Source organism: Lissotriton vulgaris, chromosome 2_1 (genome assembly GCF_964263255.1).
Source record: "Lissotriton vulgaris chromosome 2_1, aLisVul1.2, whole genome shotgun sequence".
In the NCBI taxonomy this organism is placed as follows: domain Eukaryota; kingdom Metazoa; phylum Chordata; class Amphibia; order Caudata; family Salamandridae; genus Lissotriton; species Lissotriton vulgaris.
In genome coordinates, this window is record NC_141687.1 from 1793278534 (window position 1) to 1793295333 (window position 16800).

Here is a 16800-nt window from a genome sequence, read left to right on the forward strand (position 1 = left end):
TGCAATTTAAAATCCAACTTCCCACTAAGTTTGGATTTCAAATTGTGATTTCAGAGACACCAAACTTGAAAAGTCTATCTCTTCACAATTGGGAATTCTTCTTATAAAAAGTAATATTGCGATCCCAATATTATCCTATGGGAGAGATATGCCTTGCAGTTGTAAAAACGGCTTTAAAAGATTTTCCCTTCTACGACATGAAAAAGTTAAAAGTACATGGCTTACCTTTTATCAATACATAGCACACTGCCCTCTGGGTTGTCTAGGACCTACCTTAGGGATGAGTTATAGGTATAAAATGGGAAGGAATAAACCTGGTAAAAGGTTTATTTGACCAGGTCGAAATAGCAGTTTAAACTGCACACACAGGCTTTGTAATGGCAGGCCTGAGCCTGGTTAGAGGGCTACTTAAGTGGATGGCACTATAAGTGCTGCAGGCCCACTGGTAGCATTTAATTTATAGGCCCTGAGCACATATAGTGCACTTACAAGTAACTTAAGTATGCCAATTGGTGATGAACCAACATTACCATGTTTTAGGGACAGAGTACATGCACTTTAGCACTGGTTAGCATTGGAAACGTGCTGGGAGTCCTAATGCCAGCAAAAATAAGGTCAGAATAAGTGGAGGAAGGTGAAACGTTAGGGCAAAGACTACCCCTAGGCTGGCAGGCCTAACAAGGAGCCAATGTTTCTGCCAATCCGCCCAACATGTTGTTGGGAAAATGAAGCCTGAAAATAAAATAAATTATTTTTGAGGCTCAGGATAAAATAAAAGAAAGCATTTGTCTACCTTGTTACATTTGTCAACTAGCCGGTAACTCTGCAGCTGTGAGGGCAACAGCCAACAAGCAGAACTCAAAGCCCCAGGCACCTTTGTGGCTGACCCCACTACCAATGCCCACATCCCACGCCTGGAGGTGCGTTAAGAACAGCAGTGGGCTACCGCAGCGCGGGAAGCCCGTAACTCTGCTGCCGTGAGGGGAACGGCCAACGAGCAGGACTCAAAGTCCCAGGCACCTTTGTTCTGACGCCACTACCAATGCCCACATCCTGCGCTAAGAGGCATGTTATGAACAGCAGCGGGCTCCCGCAGCGCAGAAAGCCTGTAACTCTTCTGCTGTGAGGGGAACGGCCAATGAGCACCTTTGTGGCCGACGACACTAATAACTCCCACATCCGGAGGCGCGTTACGAACAGAAGCGGGCTCACGCAGCGCGGTAAGCCTGTAACTCTGCCGCCGTGAGGGGAATGTCCAACGACTCAAAGTCCCAGGCACCTTTGTGGTGGACACCACTACCAATGCCCACATTTCGCGCCCTGAGGCGTGTTAAGAACAGCAGCGGGCTCCAACAGCGCGGGACAAGCGGGGAGTGCCCAGGCCAATGGTGGGCCCGTCTGCACCCATCCGCGTCAGGACGAGGCTAGGCTGGGCCGCCACTCTTTCACCTGCCATCCATCAAATCTATTGAGGGGAGTGCCACCCCAAACAAAAATTATAAACGCTGTTATATTAACTCATCATGGGGAAATGTACCGGGATACCCTGCATTCGTCCCGCAACAAGTATAGACAGTATGCTGGAAAGGGCTCTCAGTATAGTTGCCAACTAGAATAAATTAACGGAAAGGCGCTGGTCCCTGGGAGTTGTGGCAACACAATCTTATCGCACAACAGGGGTAACTTCAACTGATCCAGCAGTCTCCCCCTCTACTCCTAGTGCACAGTTTACCGCTTTGAGCACCCTACTGCTTTCTACTGCCTCAGGACTTAGTTTTAATAATGAGGATTTACCTGTCGAACTCAGATCCAACTATGATTTCTGAAGCACTAGGGGCTAAACACAAAAGGAAGATGGCCGAACAAACTTGCTCAAAAAGGAAACAACCTCCTCGTGCTACACTGCAAAATTGGTCCAGCACACAAATTTTATCACAATTATTCAACAGTTACAATGATTATCTTGCGCAAATATAAATTATTCATAGCAGAATCAGTAGTGTTGTTTGTAGTTCATTCTTTATTAATTCTTCAGTAAAAACTGTAGCCGTAGCCAACGCGTTTCAGCGTTTACGGACTTCTTCAGGGCATAGAATTGTGTTATGATACAACTTGCTGTAGGGGGGGCCTGGATGTTGGAATAGTTTACTATTCCAACTCCGGTCCATGCAACAGTAGGGAAGGTGTTGGATTTTAAATCTAACACCTTCTGCCCCCTACAGCAAGTTGTTGTAACGGCTTGTGTTGTAATGGTATGCGATGTAACAACGCGGTGGTTGTAATGACCGCGTTGTAATGGCATGCATTGTATCGCATGTGTGGTAAACGCTGTTTACCAAACTTATCAGCCCACCTAAAAGAATGATAATTGTAAGAAGAAAAATAAAGAAGACATGAACAGCAAATGCATGATTGAGAAACATACTTTCAAAATCACCTGCCTGTTTTACCACACGCATGCAGTATAGTACAGTGCATGTGTCGTAAATGCGGACTTACACCCTCTGTTTTTAACCCGTTTAGCGCGTCGAACATTCCGCCCCAGTGCGGACGTTCGATCGCGCTAACGGGATTCAGACGTCCAACGGTCGTGCGCAGCACCAGCAAAGTAGTGCACGCGACGACCGTTGGACGTTCGAAGCACAGAAGGGGTTAATACTAATATAAGAAAGCATCATGATTTATCAGAGGACGCAGAACAGGTTTTAACACTTACAGAAATATCAACATGTTCCTACCAATCTGTGTCTGTTTACAAAGAGATACATTTTCTAAATATACATCAACAAGCCATCGGATAGGCAACACTGGCTCTCATTAAATGACAATAAAATAAAGCTAATTAGACTTTCATTCAAGGAGTAAACCTCTAGATGAGTGGTACAAACATATGAATGTCAATGAGCCACTAAAGCTTTGAAGAAAATATCCAAACTTTGGGCATATGCTATGACCAATTGATAATAATTTAGAAGCTTATGAGCCAACTTAAAAAAAACTGAGCTATAAAAGTACATTATCTTTACAATTTTTCTGAGCATTTTAAAAAGTATTGTGCTTTTACTCACTGTGCATTTTGCACCTCGTTCACGCTCCTGGTGGAAGCTCTGTCCCATGCACCCCGGTCCGTCACGGCAAGTGCCGGTTGAACGGAGAGTGCCGAGGGGGCTGGAGCGGATTTACACTTCCAGGCAGTTGCATTTCCGGCGAGCAGCGCTCTAGTCACTCGCCGCCCCTTTTTCTACTTATCCCAATGACAGGGCGGACGCGCAGCGGACGAGCACAGTGGGCGCGCCGCAGGCGCGCCAAAGGCGAGCCCGTCTGTGCCCGTCCGCGCCTTGGACTGGGCCCAGGGCCAGAACCCCTTCACAAAATGAGATAGACCTAAAGAGGATTAGCTACTTCAGTATTGAGCTGCTCTCTCTCAGGACTAGGACACACTGTCGGACAATGGCGATGTTGACGGAAGCCAAACAATGTCCGACCTGCCATCGCTCTTTCGAATTCTCACCTATCGTAAGATTGACTACACCTCAGACACATCATATTAGGCTAAATAAAAATATCACGAAGGCTGGGCTAATTAATTCTCGCTCTTTAGTCAGGCACAATACTAAAATGGCGGAACTAATAGAAACCCAGGAGCTTGACCTCATTTTCCTTACCGAGACCTGGGCAGATGACGCCACGGATGTAGATCTAGCCTTAGCTATCCCAGAGGGGTTCTCTATCATCAGGGCGGACAGAAAAAGGAAACGGAGGGAGGCCTGGCCATTATTTCCAGAAATAAATTTAGGATGAAGGGCTCAGAACAGGGCAGTAACCCAGACTGTGAGACACTAGCCTTTCAGATTAACATCACAAGTAATTATACATTTAAAGGCCTTTTGATATATAGACCACCTAGGGCCAAAACGCCTCTGATTCAATTACTCAGCCCATTTCTAGAGTCCAGTGTTAAGGGCTCAGATTATACGGTCCTGGGTGACTTTAATGTGCATCTAGAAAAAAGCGAGGACACAAGCACGACCACTCTGAAGGAAGCACTGGCCAATCTAGCCTTGTAACAGATTGTCAAGCAGGATACCCACAAAGCAGGGCACACTCTAGATGGGATTTTCTCCTCCGATAGCGACATGGAGATAGTAGATACCTTGCAGGTCCCCTGGTCAGACCAATAGGTAATAGTTTTTTCCTTAAAGGTGAAAGAGGAGGCACCTATATCCAACCCGCTACCCAAAAAAAGTCAAAAGTTTTTATTTGCATAATTAGTTAAAATTGTTACAAAATTCGCATGATAAAATAACAGTGTAAATTGTATTAAAATACTGAAGTTATTGACTATCGGCCTCTATTTTTTGTTAGAGACAATGCGTGTAGGGTGCATGGGTTAGGATGTCCCTGATAGCCTGCCAACTGGGTCAGCCTCCTGTTCAGTTAGTTCTAAGCATTTTCTTGCTTCTACCAGGAATTTGACTCCACAACATCCCAGGATTAAGGAGGAGCCTCCGAGCCAGCTTGTGACTGCATGTCTGCAAGAACCTATGTGTAGCGCGTTGAAGATGGGTTTCAATAAGAGTCGTCTCTGACTTATCAGGACAGGACATATACAGAAAAGATGGACGAGGGTTTCAGTTTTAGACCCGGAGAGGCGACATTGTTTTGTCTGGTGGGACGGTTTCCAGGATGGTAATAGGTCCTTTGAGACATGCATCCCCATACGATAGGCTATAAAAGCCTTTTTGAGATATCCACTGAAGTGGGATACTAGATATTGCATTGGTTTTGGGGTTGTAAAGGAGTTCATAATGGTCCAGCCGTGCCTACATTGTGCCAATGACTCTTTGTCCTCCAAGAAGGATTTCCTTTTTGCTGCAGCGTTGGCTGATTTTCTTAGGCTTGCTTTCTCCGTCCCAGATTTCCAGACTGGTTCCAGCTCCAACTTTTCCACACAGAATTTCAAGTATTTTCCCCAGGTGTTCGGGGTTTCGGTTTCCCCCCGTTTTTTAATTTCCTCCCAGCTTAGCCAGTCCAATGTGTCTGGGTCTGCAGATCGAACTTTATAACAGAGTTTCACGAAGCCGCTCATGCTCCGGAACTTCTGATTCTGCAGTCCAAATTCAAGCCTGCCTTGTGAGGCTGAGGCGGATTTTGGCAGATTGAAGACCGCTTTATAAATTGTTATCTGTAGATTGTTTAGTAGATCGGCCTTCTTGCCACACCACGTAACTAAACCATAAGATAGGGTGGGCATAATCTGCGCTGCCATTACTTTTAATGGATGGATATAGTTGGGGCAATCCATTTTATCTTTAAGAGAACGGTATGCAAAAATTAAGGAGTGTGCTTTTGCTTTTAATGCTGTTTTGTGATCCTTGTAGTTTACTCCTTTTGTTATTATTATTCCTATATACTTGTAATGCTCTTGTTCTTTAACTGTTTCCACCCCGCTACCCATGCAAGCCACATACCATGATTGGTCAAGGATAGACTTCCGAAATTAATGGAACAACTCTCACTATCAATTCCGGAGTTGGCATCGGACAGCAACATTGCCACAAATCAAATTACGAGCTGGATAAACTCAGCGGTCAAAGTTGCAGCTCCTTTAAAAAAAGTCACCATTAGGAGGAAAACTCCCTCTCAACCATGGTTCACTGACTCACTTAAGACGCAAAAGCAAAACTGTAGAAAAGCTGAGAAGAGATGGAGGACCAACTATGACCAAGGGCTGAAAGAAGTATATAAAATTCCCATGGCCATCTACAAAAAATAGATTTTAGCATAAAAAAGCAAATATTTTATTCAAAAAATTGACAAAGCAAAAAATTCTAGTAAAGAACTCTTCCCCACCATAAAAAAAACGAACAAAAATTGACAACAAACCGGCAGTTATTAGTTCAGAATTTTGCAATAATCTGGGCCAAATCTTCGTCAATAAAGTGACCTCAGTTTATGAGTCATGTATAAGGACTGACAAGCATTTGCCTATACGGCCAAACACTGATCTCAATGAGGGACCACTTCCCCCAAAACAGGATTCTTGGTTTTATTTCTCACAACCTTCAGTGGAACAGATTCTGCAGGCGGTTAGAACCACCAGGTCCGGTGGACCAACGGATCCTTGTCGACCAAGGTGATGCAATTATTCCCTGAGCTGCTAAGTGAGCAACTAGAAAAGCTATTTCTACAAATAGTAAAATCAGGCAACTTCCCAGATGCATGGAAAATCACCTCAGTGTTGCCCCTACTAAAAAAAAAACAAATTTAGACCCCAAAGAACCCGGGAACTACAGACCAATTACGCGAATTCCTTTCACGGCTAAAGTTCCAGAGAAATTATTGAATAAACAGCTGGCCCAATTTCTCTCGGTGGAAATACTTAGACCACTCGCAGTTTGGTTTCCGAGAGGGACATGGAACAGAAACAGCTCTGCTTATGGCAACAGAAGAACTCAGGAGTGTTCTGGATGCCGGAGGAAAGGCCGCCTTGGTTCTTCTGGACCTATCGGCGGCCTTCAATACGGTAAATCATGGAACACTCATGACCCGACTGGCCGAAGCCAGAGTCCACCTTTCTGCAAGAACGCTACTGGCATCTTACTTGTCTGACAGAACATTCACAGTAGAGTTGGGAGAGGCTAAATCTAAACCACTTAACTCCCTGTGTGGTATACCCCAGGTGTCCTCCCTAAGCCACACCCTTTTCAACTTGTATGTAGCACCTTTAGCTGCAATTATAAGGAATTGTGGTTTCCTTCCAGTGTCGTACGCCGACGACACCAAAATAGTGGTATCTATTGCCAAAAATGCAAAAGAGACGGCAGACAAATTTTAAAACTGCATGTCGCAAGTCAATCAATGGATGCAGAGTAACTGCCTAAAGTTAAACGGAGACAAAAGCGAAGTAATGCTGCTGGGGTCAGATCCAGATATTAGGTCCCCGTAATGGTGGCCAGACAGTCTGGGCGACTGCCCATCCCCAGTCAACATGGTGAAAAACCTAGGTATGACACTGGACAACAAACTTTCTTTTGACGCCCAGTCAAACAAACTGGCATCTTCAGTGTGGTACATCCTGAAAATGATAAGGAAGCTCCTGCCTTTTATTCCCCTTTAATCCCGGAAAACGGTGGTAACAGCTCTGGCCCTATCAAGGCTAGATTATGGGAATGCCCTGTATGTGGGAGTACATGCCCAGCACCAAGCAAAACTACAGCGCCTGCAAAACGCAGCAGCGTAGCTGGTACTGGATGTCCCTAAGTATGAACCAATTGCATACAAACTAAGATCCCTCCATTGGCTCCCAATTCACAAAAGAATAAAGTTCAAGTCTGTATGTTTGGCCTACAAAGCTATTCATGGATATGGCTCCCAGTTTCTAAAAACTCATTTAAAACTATACGAGCCTTTAAGGAATCTATGATCCAGCCATGCCAAACTGATTCAGGTTCCTAAGTACAATAAGGCCAGATGGGGGTGGAAGCTTTCTGCTGCATGCAGCTAGGGCCTGGAACCTCCTCCCACTATCCCTCAAAAACAGCCCATCACCATTTTCCTTCAGGAAAGAAGTAAAAACGTGGCTATTTACCGCTGGTTAGTTATTTGATCCTGCAAGATCCCGAGTCTCTCTGAATCTACACAGCGCCAAGACGCTGATGGGCAATCGCGCGCTCTACAAATTCATAATCAAATCAATCAAATCAATTACACAACTGCTCTGCCTGGTACCAAATTTCTTGTGCTATAAAAATCCTCTGTATACATTGTATGATTTTCTTCTGTTTCCTCTTAAATGTTCTAAAGTACATCCTCACTCTTACATGAGGGGCCCCATTCACAGAACAACTTAGTCAAGTCAAGTCAATAAATTTATATAGCGCGCTACATACCCAGAGGGTCTCAAGGCGCTTGAAGAAGGGTGGGGAATTACTTGTCAAATTTCTAAACTTACAACCATTTCCTCAATTTTGGTATTCACAGTAAGTGCCTTCTGTGAATACCAAAATGAGTAAGTGCCTTCTGTGAATACCAAAATGGTAGTAAGTTTAGGATTTTGTCTTAAGTTAGTTCTGAGAATCGGGCCTGTTGTGTTTTTTTTTCTTTTGTCTCACGATGTACTTCTCCTAGCAAGACCCCCCTTATTATCCCTCCTGTTCTCCTGCAAAATACACCTTTCTCTTGCTCGTCCTACTGCCACTAACATTGGAACTTCATACTCCAATATCTTTGTTAATAGTTGCCTTGCATTAAAATATGTTCTCCACTATCTGACTGTGACCATATGTATCTATCTTTCTAAGGTAGCATATGTGTCACAGAAGAGTTAGCATTATTCTTTTAGCAACATGATGTCTGGGGGATGTGAAAAAGGCTGGAACTGGATGGTAGTGTGAAGTGTCTGGATCAAAAAGTGAGATTCTTTTAGTGGGACGTGAGATAGGAAAGCTGTCTACAAGCATTAGACTGTGCCAAGATATAGCATGCCCACAAGCAAATATTTCTCTTTTTGAAGAAAAGAAGATCTTTGGGGGAATGTGTCTGCCCAACAAAAGTGTAGGCCTAAAACAATCTTTAGAGTAGGATGCCCTTAATACGAGGCAACTATTCAACGGTTGAATCAGCAGAGTTGCCAAAGTTTGGGGAGCGGTGGTTGCACTTCCTGGCTCTGCTGGAGAGCATTATATTGAGTGTAGTACAAATTGTGGTCTAAATTGTTGAATCAATGAAGCGGAGTTGGGTCAGATGAGTTGCCAACGGTTTGGGGGTAGGTTCTTGCGATTCCTGACTCCATGTGTCTTATATTGAGCATGGTCTAAATGGTTGTGTTGGTGGAGTTGAGATGAGTCAGCGGAGTTGCCAAAAGTTTGCAGATAGGTGCTTGCACTTCATAACTTCGATTGTCAGTCTCAATCAGAGTTTGGTATAAACCATGGTATAAATGGTTGAGTAGGTGGAGTTGAGTTGAGTTGAGTCAGCGCAGTTGCTAAAATAATGTTTGGGGGTAAGTGGTTGCACTTCCTGACTCAGGTGGCCCATCTTACATTGAGTGTGGTATAAACCATAGAATAAAAGTTGAGTAGGTAGATTTGAGTTGAGTAAGTGGAGTTGCCAAAAGTTTGAGGATAGGTGCTTGGGCGTGGTGACATCGGTGGCCATTTTTATATTGAGTGTGCTACAAACTGCAAGTACTGTAGCTCTGTCTTCTGCATTTGGGCATCGTGGAAGTTACAATAAGTTAGGTAGAGGTTAAGGTTTTCTTTGGAAGAGATTTTAGTTTATGCAGTGGATTAAACAGGCTGAAAACTGCTTATTGCATTATAAATGTGGGATCAAGAAGAAGAGAAAGGATGAAGGGGAGAAAATGGGGCAAATTTAACGTTGTAGGTTTGTTCGTTTTTGAAGGGTGCTTAAATTTGGTGGCTGTCTTAATCCTCTGCTTTGTAGTTTTTGTTAAAAACAAGTATAGGGACATGAGTTTTTAGAATTTTTCAGAGCCGGTTCACATGCCTGACCATGGTTTTGGTGCTTTCTGAAAACCTTGGCTTGTTCTGGGATTACATCCCGGACTGTCAGCTGGAGCACAGAAATACAATTTTCATATTCTTCATTTTGCTTGTATTTCTCTGTATTAAAATGACTTGATGTTGCCAATTAGTGGCTTTCTGAAATAAAGTACACTGCTGAGAAAGATGTACTGCTACCCATAGCAAGTACTAGGATTAAGGTCACACTTCTAGGCTTCCCTTGTTTGCTTAATTCATTCAGCCGTATTAATGGGATTTTGCATTCCAGTTGCTTTCAATTCATGGCTGATTAATAAAAAAGCTTCTTATACACTTTGCTAAAAGAACCTCAAGGATTTAAGCAGCGCTGGTCATTTTAGATTGCATAAGCACTCAATTTCGTTCATGCTATTTTGCACCCTCTCAAAACATACCAAACACACATCTGGCAATATTTAATTTCATATTGGATGTTTCGGATCATACATTGAAGATGAACCAGGACAGATGAGAAGCTAGATCAAGTTGAAGACTTTCCCGTCTGCGTCGGGTATTGTGGAATGTGAACTGTGACACTGTTGGAAGCAGTTGGTTGGTGTGGCATTGACACATTTTACATGTATGGGACATACTCCTGAATGTATTCAACGTCAGCACTTGCTGTGCAGCGGTTGAATCATGTCTGAAAAGTGAGTCTTCACAGCTGGCAGCTCTCTTCCTGAAGTTATCTGACACCACGCCACAATACACAGCCAAAGACATCAAAATCTTTTAGCGCCTAACCCCGCGGATGAGCCCAATGTCCACCACCCTTGGTTACCTTAAACCATTGAAAGACTAACTATGACAAAAAGCGTCCCCCATGCTCTTGTGACACCTTTAATAAAAATGTTGCCTCGGCCCCATTGAAATCTTGTAAGACTACTCCTTTTGAACATTTTTTTTTAGCTACCTGTCTTGTTGCTGAGAAACCATTTATCAACTGTATCTTAACTCTGTTTTGTCAAGTTATATTGTGGGTTGCCTGTGGCTACCTCCGGAACCCCTCCAGAGGTAAAAACTACTCTTTAGTACTTTTATGCACTTTAACATTTACACTTTAAATGTATGTGTTTCTAAAAGTTATAGTGCCCGTTTAATCTCACTTTTAGTTTTAACATTTTTTTAGTTTTACTTCAGTGCTCATGTTCCTACAGGCCCTTCAAGATGTGCTGCATTGTTGACACGTACGAATGTACTCATGGTTTGTTTATAAGGATTTTAAACAATCGCACAGTAAAGACTTTATATATCTATCTATCCTGAACGTATTAATATTGACAAGCTTGTTTATTATAATCACCCCCTATTACAGGGTTTGTGGAGACACAAGTGTGAACAACAGTGATAGCTTCGTATGTCAATGTATGCAAATACAGTTGTATTGTAAGCCCTATTGTAAACAAGCACAGATCACCTGACACCGGGTGTTGACTGTCTGAAGTCGTTAAAACTCGTCTTTGACGACTAAAACGTTATAGTGTTTTTTTCTTTCAATTATTTTCACGGTCTTAAATCTATAAGCCATGGCGATCCTCGTCAATTTCTCTCACATTTTCTGCTAAACTTAACTATGACCGTTTCTGTAGTCTTTCCTATATGATTACAGTTCAGATTTGTTTCCTTGACACCTGGCATCCGGAACATGTGTTCATTCACATGCCCCCTCTGCCCAGCTGCTCCTTGGAGGCTGGTGCTGTTCTGGAAATAATACCCTCGGAAGGTTTCTACAGGGCATCTGTGTGGTCATTCACAGCCCACACCTGCTATTTAGTGAACTGTCCATGTGACAACATAATGGACAGATTTCTTCCAATAATGCACCATTAATTCAAACAACAAAGGGACAGGTTTAGCAATAATTAAATCGTGCTTTTTAAAAGGAGAACATGTTTGATAAAGTTTGCACTTGGAAATAGGGAGCACATCTATTTTGTATGTCTTCTATGTCTATTAAAGGCAATGCAGCAAACCTTATTAGGGCTTCTTACATAAACATGAACTTTGTGTGAAAAGAGCTTTTTCTTTCTTTGCTTCGTGTGTGTAAAAGAACAAAGAGCCAAGTATTCTCTAACCTAAAGCCGTCCTTCGTATTTCAAAAGTAGAGCAAATAAAATGCACTATACTTTTATTACGCAAGCAGTTCACAAAGAGCAAAACAATGTTCTTAACGACTTGCAAACAAGCAAAAAAGTGTTGACGATATAACTGTTCCCCGTTTTGTGCCGATGTGGCCGGTAGTCATGTGGCCCTCAGCGTGTATTCTTTATAAACAAGCCATTCCTATTTCCCAACAATGTACATAAAGTTATGAAAGGGATTCTCTTATTCACTGCTTATTCCTCAGGTATGATTGGGATTTCAAATACCTCGATTGATGTATTTATCTGTGTAACTGCAACTGTAACCACATATTGTGCACATTGAATGAATTCAGGGCAAGACAGCTGACGTGCAGACATTTCTTTTTCGGTTGCTGTAGCGACAGGATGCAATTGTTTGTGCAGCTCACAAGTCATTCCTCTCATAACTTGAAGCGGTAAAATACTAGGCAGTGCTTGGCTAGGATAATGTTTAATGCAGGTGTTAGCTGCACCCATTAAAGCCTACACCACAAGCAGCACTCGAGTGTCACTTTTAATGTAAGTAAATGTTTTACTATTTTCCACAATCGCAAAGGAATCAATCGCCAGAGTTCTTGGATCTGATGCTAACTTGAAAGTTAATATCTTAAGCCTGGCACTAATATAGAATTACAGTGGACCTGATAATGTAGTTGAGGCAGCAGCTATCAGACATGTAGACGTGTACGGTTACATCAACACAGCAGATGACATACTATAAGCCACAAGCACATATTTCACAAACAAATTAGGCTGCAGCTCTCAGTGACTTCCAGCCATTCACTTTACCTTGAGTTTGACTTGGCACCGCAGCGGGGTCCAGGTGATCCCGTAACACTCTGTGTCAAGAGAGACATTGGGCTCCAAGGAGATCTTGAGGTCCATGGTGGAGTCCCAGGAGTAGCAGAACTCCGTCTTGTTCGGCCAGCAGGTGTTCTTGACAAATGGGACCTCCATGTCCGGGAAGGCACCAAGGCCAATCTCCACAAAGGTCTTGTCCTCGCCCAGCGTCTGCACCAGGAGGGACTGGGTCCTCCTCTCCCAGACGAGGCCGCCAAGGCTGCCCTTCAGGATCCAGTTCTTGTTGGGCTGGTCTACCACTTGCCAATAAATAATGCCGATGGTCATGACGAAGAAAATGGCTACCCCCATGCAGGCCACTCCACCTTTCCACGTTTCATTCATTTCTTTTTGTCCATTGTCCCAAGACACCTCAGGGATAGTAGGGCTGTGGTTCCGAGTGTGAGGCATTTAAGACAAGTTACTAGTTTTAAAAAACAGATTTCTTTTTTATACTAAAAGTTTCTAAATTTTAGTCTACACTTAAAACAACTCGCCTGCTTGAAAAAGTGCATTTGAAAATGTCAATCTTCGCTGAAGCCGCTGCCTGGAACTTACCACATGTTGCTAGGGGGACGGTGCAGTTATTCTAGTTAGCTGAGTGCTAGCGGTGCAAGGAGAGTGCCCGGAAATAGCTACAAATGTGCTGCTTCCTTGCGGTGCCAGAGCCGCCCCCTGCCAGATTTGTTTCAGGTGCTGGAGCCCGACCCGTCGTGAGCTGTGTGAAGCCTGCGTCGCTCCGTAACGTCGCGCGCGCCGCAGTTCAAGCAGACTGTGTGCACATTCCTGCTTCAGGGGCTCCCGGCTGGAGGAAGTGATTAGTTACTTCTCGGAGAGGGAGCCTTAAAATGACCCTATTCTCAGATGCAACCACAACAACACACTGCCTGTATTACATTACTAACCCTGGGGTAATTGTCGCGTATCCTACTCCCTAACTGATGGCTTTTAAAGATTATTACGATTAAATACTTACACAACCATGTTACCAAATTACTAAAGAACCAGTTTAACATTCATTGGGGTAGATAGAGTAAGGGTTTGCAAAGTGACGCAAACTTTTCCTAGGGTATTTTCTTTCGACCTGGAAATGTACCCTTTTTTGGAAAAGCAAATTGAACTTTGCACTTCTATTTTGCACCACTTTGCGTCGACGGCGGTTACTTTCGTGCAAATAAGGCATTAAAGCACATCAACCCACAGCTTTTGACGCAAAGCCATTAAGCCGATACGAAGCCTATGCTAGACATTACACACACACCTGGGCATGGGCACCATGGTGCAAAGGATGTGCGTGGAGCCAGGCAGCCCGCCTGTTTGTGCACCATTGCAGCGGATGACAGCAGTAGCAGGCCATTTTTTTTTATTCTGTGCTATTTTCCTCCACTTGCGCATGCACTGCGCTGACCAAAAAAGAATACATCTGCCCCGTTCTATGTGGTTGCATTTAAATTGTAGTGTAAAGGGTGCACAGTTATGCACACATAATATTTTCAAAGGTGGCCATGGCTTGGGAGCAAATTTCACGTGCAGTTTACCTGGATTTGGTATTTCAAAGTGAAAATGTGATTCTTTTAGCATATTTAGCACTGTAGTTGGGAACTATCATTGTTTGAATGTTACATTTCATAAACAGAGGGCTGTAATTAGGACTGCCAAGTTTGGCACCTTGCATTGGTAGTGCAATTAAGCGCTGGTAAACAAGTTAGCGACACCTTGTGCAAATTTTAAATGCAGGCCCTAAACTGGCCAATTTAGAATTGGAAACTTTTACCGAAGTCAGGGGGGTCAACAGCGAATTCTCTGGTGAAGCCTTTTTTAAATTAATTTTTTTATATAATATTCAAGTGTCCGAATATCAACATTATTATATTGAACACTTCCTATCTTGTGGAACCTTTACAACGCGTTGCTTGATATCTGTTGATTGAAAAAGCTGAAATGGCCCGTCTCTCATTCCTGCAAGTTCATCCTGAAAAACGTGACCTGGGCCTGCGTGTAAAGTGAGCAGAAGAAATACTGTATAGGGCAGAATATTTTCCAGGTCTTTGCTCAGGAATCCCTAGGAAATTGTATCCGGGCAGGAAAGGCGCAGAAGCGCAGCAGCACAGGAATGGCTGGATGCGTTAGGAGAAGCGTTAACAACACAGGAAGGGTCACAGATGTGTAAAATATACAACATGTATCATCTGACCTCGCAGCGCGAGCAGGGCTGCCTAAAGCTATTCGTGGCCTGCCCTCGACGCCCTCGTGCTGGGGGTATCGAAATAAGAAGGCTCGGGTATCGGGAGCATAAAAAACGATAAGGTGACTCTCGGCACGCTCCGGACTCATGATGAGACCTGACGCATTAATTCACATTAATTTAATTCTGGATCTTTTTTTAATACATTCTGTCTGGAAGCTTCACTGTGTGTTTCCTCAGCTCCACAGAGAGGCCACACTCGTATGTAAAGATGGCTATTTTAAGCAAACCTGGAACCCACGTAAACACAACAAGCTCAAACCACAACATACTGCCAGCAAATGGAAGATTGAATTTCAAATCTGTTTGTTTTTAAAAACTAGAAATTAGAGTTTCCTGTTAAGTGTTTTCCTGTGCCCTCAGCTTACTCACAATGTTAGGGGTGTATTAATCAATCAATCAATCAATCAAGGCATTTATAGAGCGCGCTACTTACCCAGAGGGACTCAAGGCGCTTGGGGGAGGGGTTGGGGTGCCGCTACTGCTCGAACAGCCAGGTCTTGAGCTTCTTCCTGAAGGAGAGGTGGTCTTGGGTCAGGCGGAGGCCGGTAGGGAGGGTGTTCCAGGTCTTGGCGGCCAGGTAGGAGAAGGACCTTCCTTCTGTTGTTGCTCTTCGGATGCGGGGGACGGCGGCGAGGGCGTGGTTGATCGATCGGAGGTGGCGTTTGGGAGCGTAGAAGTTGAGGTGGTTGTTGAGGTAGCTCGGGCCTTGGTCGTGTAGGGCTTTGTGTGCGTGGGTGAGGAGAAGGAAGGTGATTCTCTTGTTGACGGGGAGCCAGTGCAGGTCTCTCAGGAGTCCGGGGATGTGGCTGCGTCGGGGGATGTCGAGGATGAGTCTGGCTGAGGCGTCCTGGATCCCCTGGAGTCTCTTCTGGAGCTTGGCGGTGGTTCCGGCTTGGAGGGCGTTGCCGTAGTCTAGTCGGCTGGTGACGAGGGCCTGGGTGACCGTCTTCCTGGTCTCGATGGGGATCCACCGGAAGATCTTCCGTAGCATGCGTAGGATGTTGAAACAGGACGCGGAGATGGCGTTGACTTGTCTGGTCATGGAGAGGGAGGAGTCCAGGATGAAGCCCAGGTTGCGTGCGTGGTCTGTCGGTTTGGGTGCGGTGCCCAGGGCGGGGGGCCACCAGGAGTCGTCCCAGGCGGAGGGCGAGGAGCCAAGGATGAGGACTTCTGTCTTGTCTGAGTTCAGTTTCAGGCGGCTGGTCGTCATTCACTCGGCTACGTCTTTCATCCCTTCGTGGAGGTTGGTTCTGGCGGCGGCGGGGTCGTTCGTCAGGGAGAGGATCAGCTGGGTGTCGTCGGCGTAGGAGATGATGTTGAGGTTGTGCTGGCGTGCGATGGCCGCAAGGGGGCTCATGTAGACGTTGAAGAGGGTGGGGCTGAGCGAGGAGCCCTGAGGAACGCCGCAGATGACTTCCGTGGCTGCAGATCTGAACGGTGGTAGGCGGACTCTCTGTGTCCTTCCAGCGAGGAAGGAGATGATCCACTCCAGTGCCTTCTCCTGGATTCCGATGTTGCTGAGGCACTGCACTAGGGTGCGGTGGCAGACAGTGTCGAACGCCGCGGAGAGGTCTAGGAGTATGAGGGCCGCTGTTTCACCGTTGTCCAGCAGGGCTCGGATGTCATCGGTGGCAGCGATGAGGGCGGTCTCGGTGCTGTGGTTGGCTCGGAAGCCAGACTGTGAGGGGTCGAGGGATCCATTCGTCTCGAGGAAGGCGGCCAGTTGCTTGTTGACGGTCTTCTCGATGACTTTGGCTGGGAACGGGAGGAGCGAGATGGGGCGGTAATTCTTGAGTTCGGTGGGGTCCGCTGTTGGTTTCTTTAGTAGAGCGCTGAGTTCGGCATGCTTCCAGCTCTCCGGGAAGGTGGCGGTGTCGAAGGAGGCGTTGATGATGTCCCGCAGGTGGGGTGCGATGATAGCGTCGGCCTTGTTAAAGACGTGGTGGGGGCAGGGGTCGGTCGGAGATCCGGAGTGGATAGAGTTCATTGTGCAGATGGTGTCTTCTGTGTTGATCTGGGTCCAGGCGCTGAGGGTGGTGGTGGG

General features: G+C 45.1%; 1 protein-coding gene across 1 annotated transcript in view; it reads right to left on the reverse strand.

The window, feature by feature from the left end:
* Positions 1–13122, reverse strand: part of LOC147733283 (SITS-binding protein-like) — a 1106372-nt gene extending 1093250 nt beyond the window's left edge. Inside the window, exon 1 of the mRNA XM_086957841.1 lies at positions 12458–13122. Within this exon, the coding sequence (XP_086813967.1) occupies positions 12458–12919 (462 nt within the window). The 5' untranslated portion in view covers positions 12920–13122. The remainder of the gene's footprint in view (positions 1–12457) is intronic.
* Between the last annotated feature and the right edge of the window lie 3678 nt (positions 13123–16800).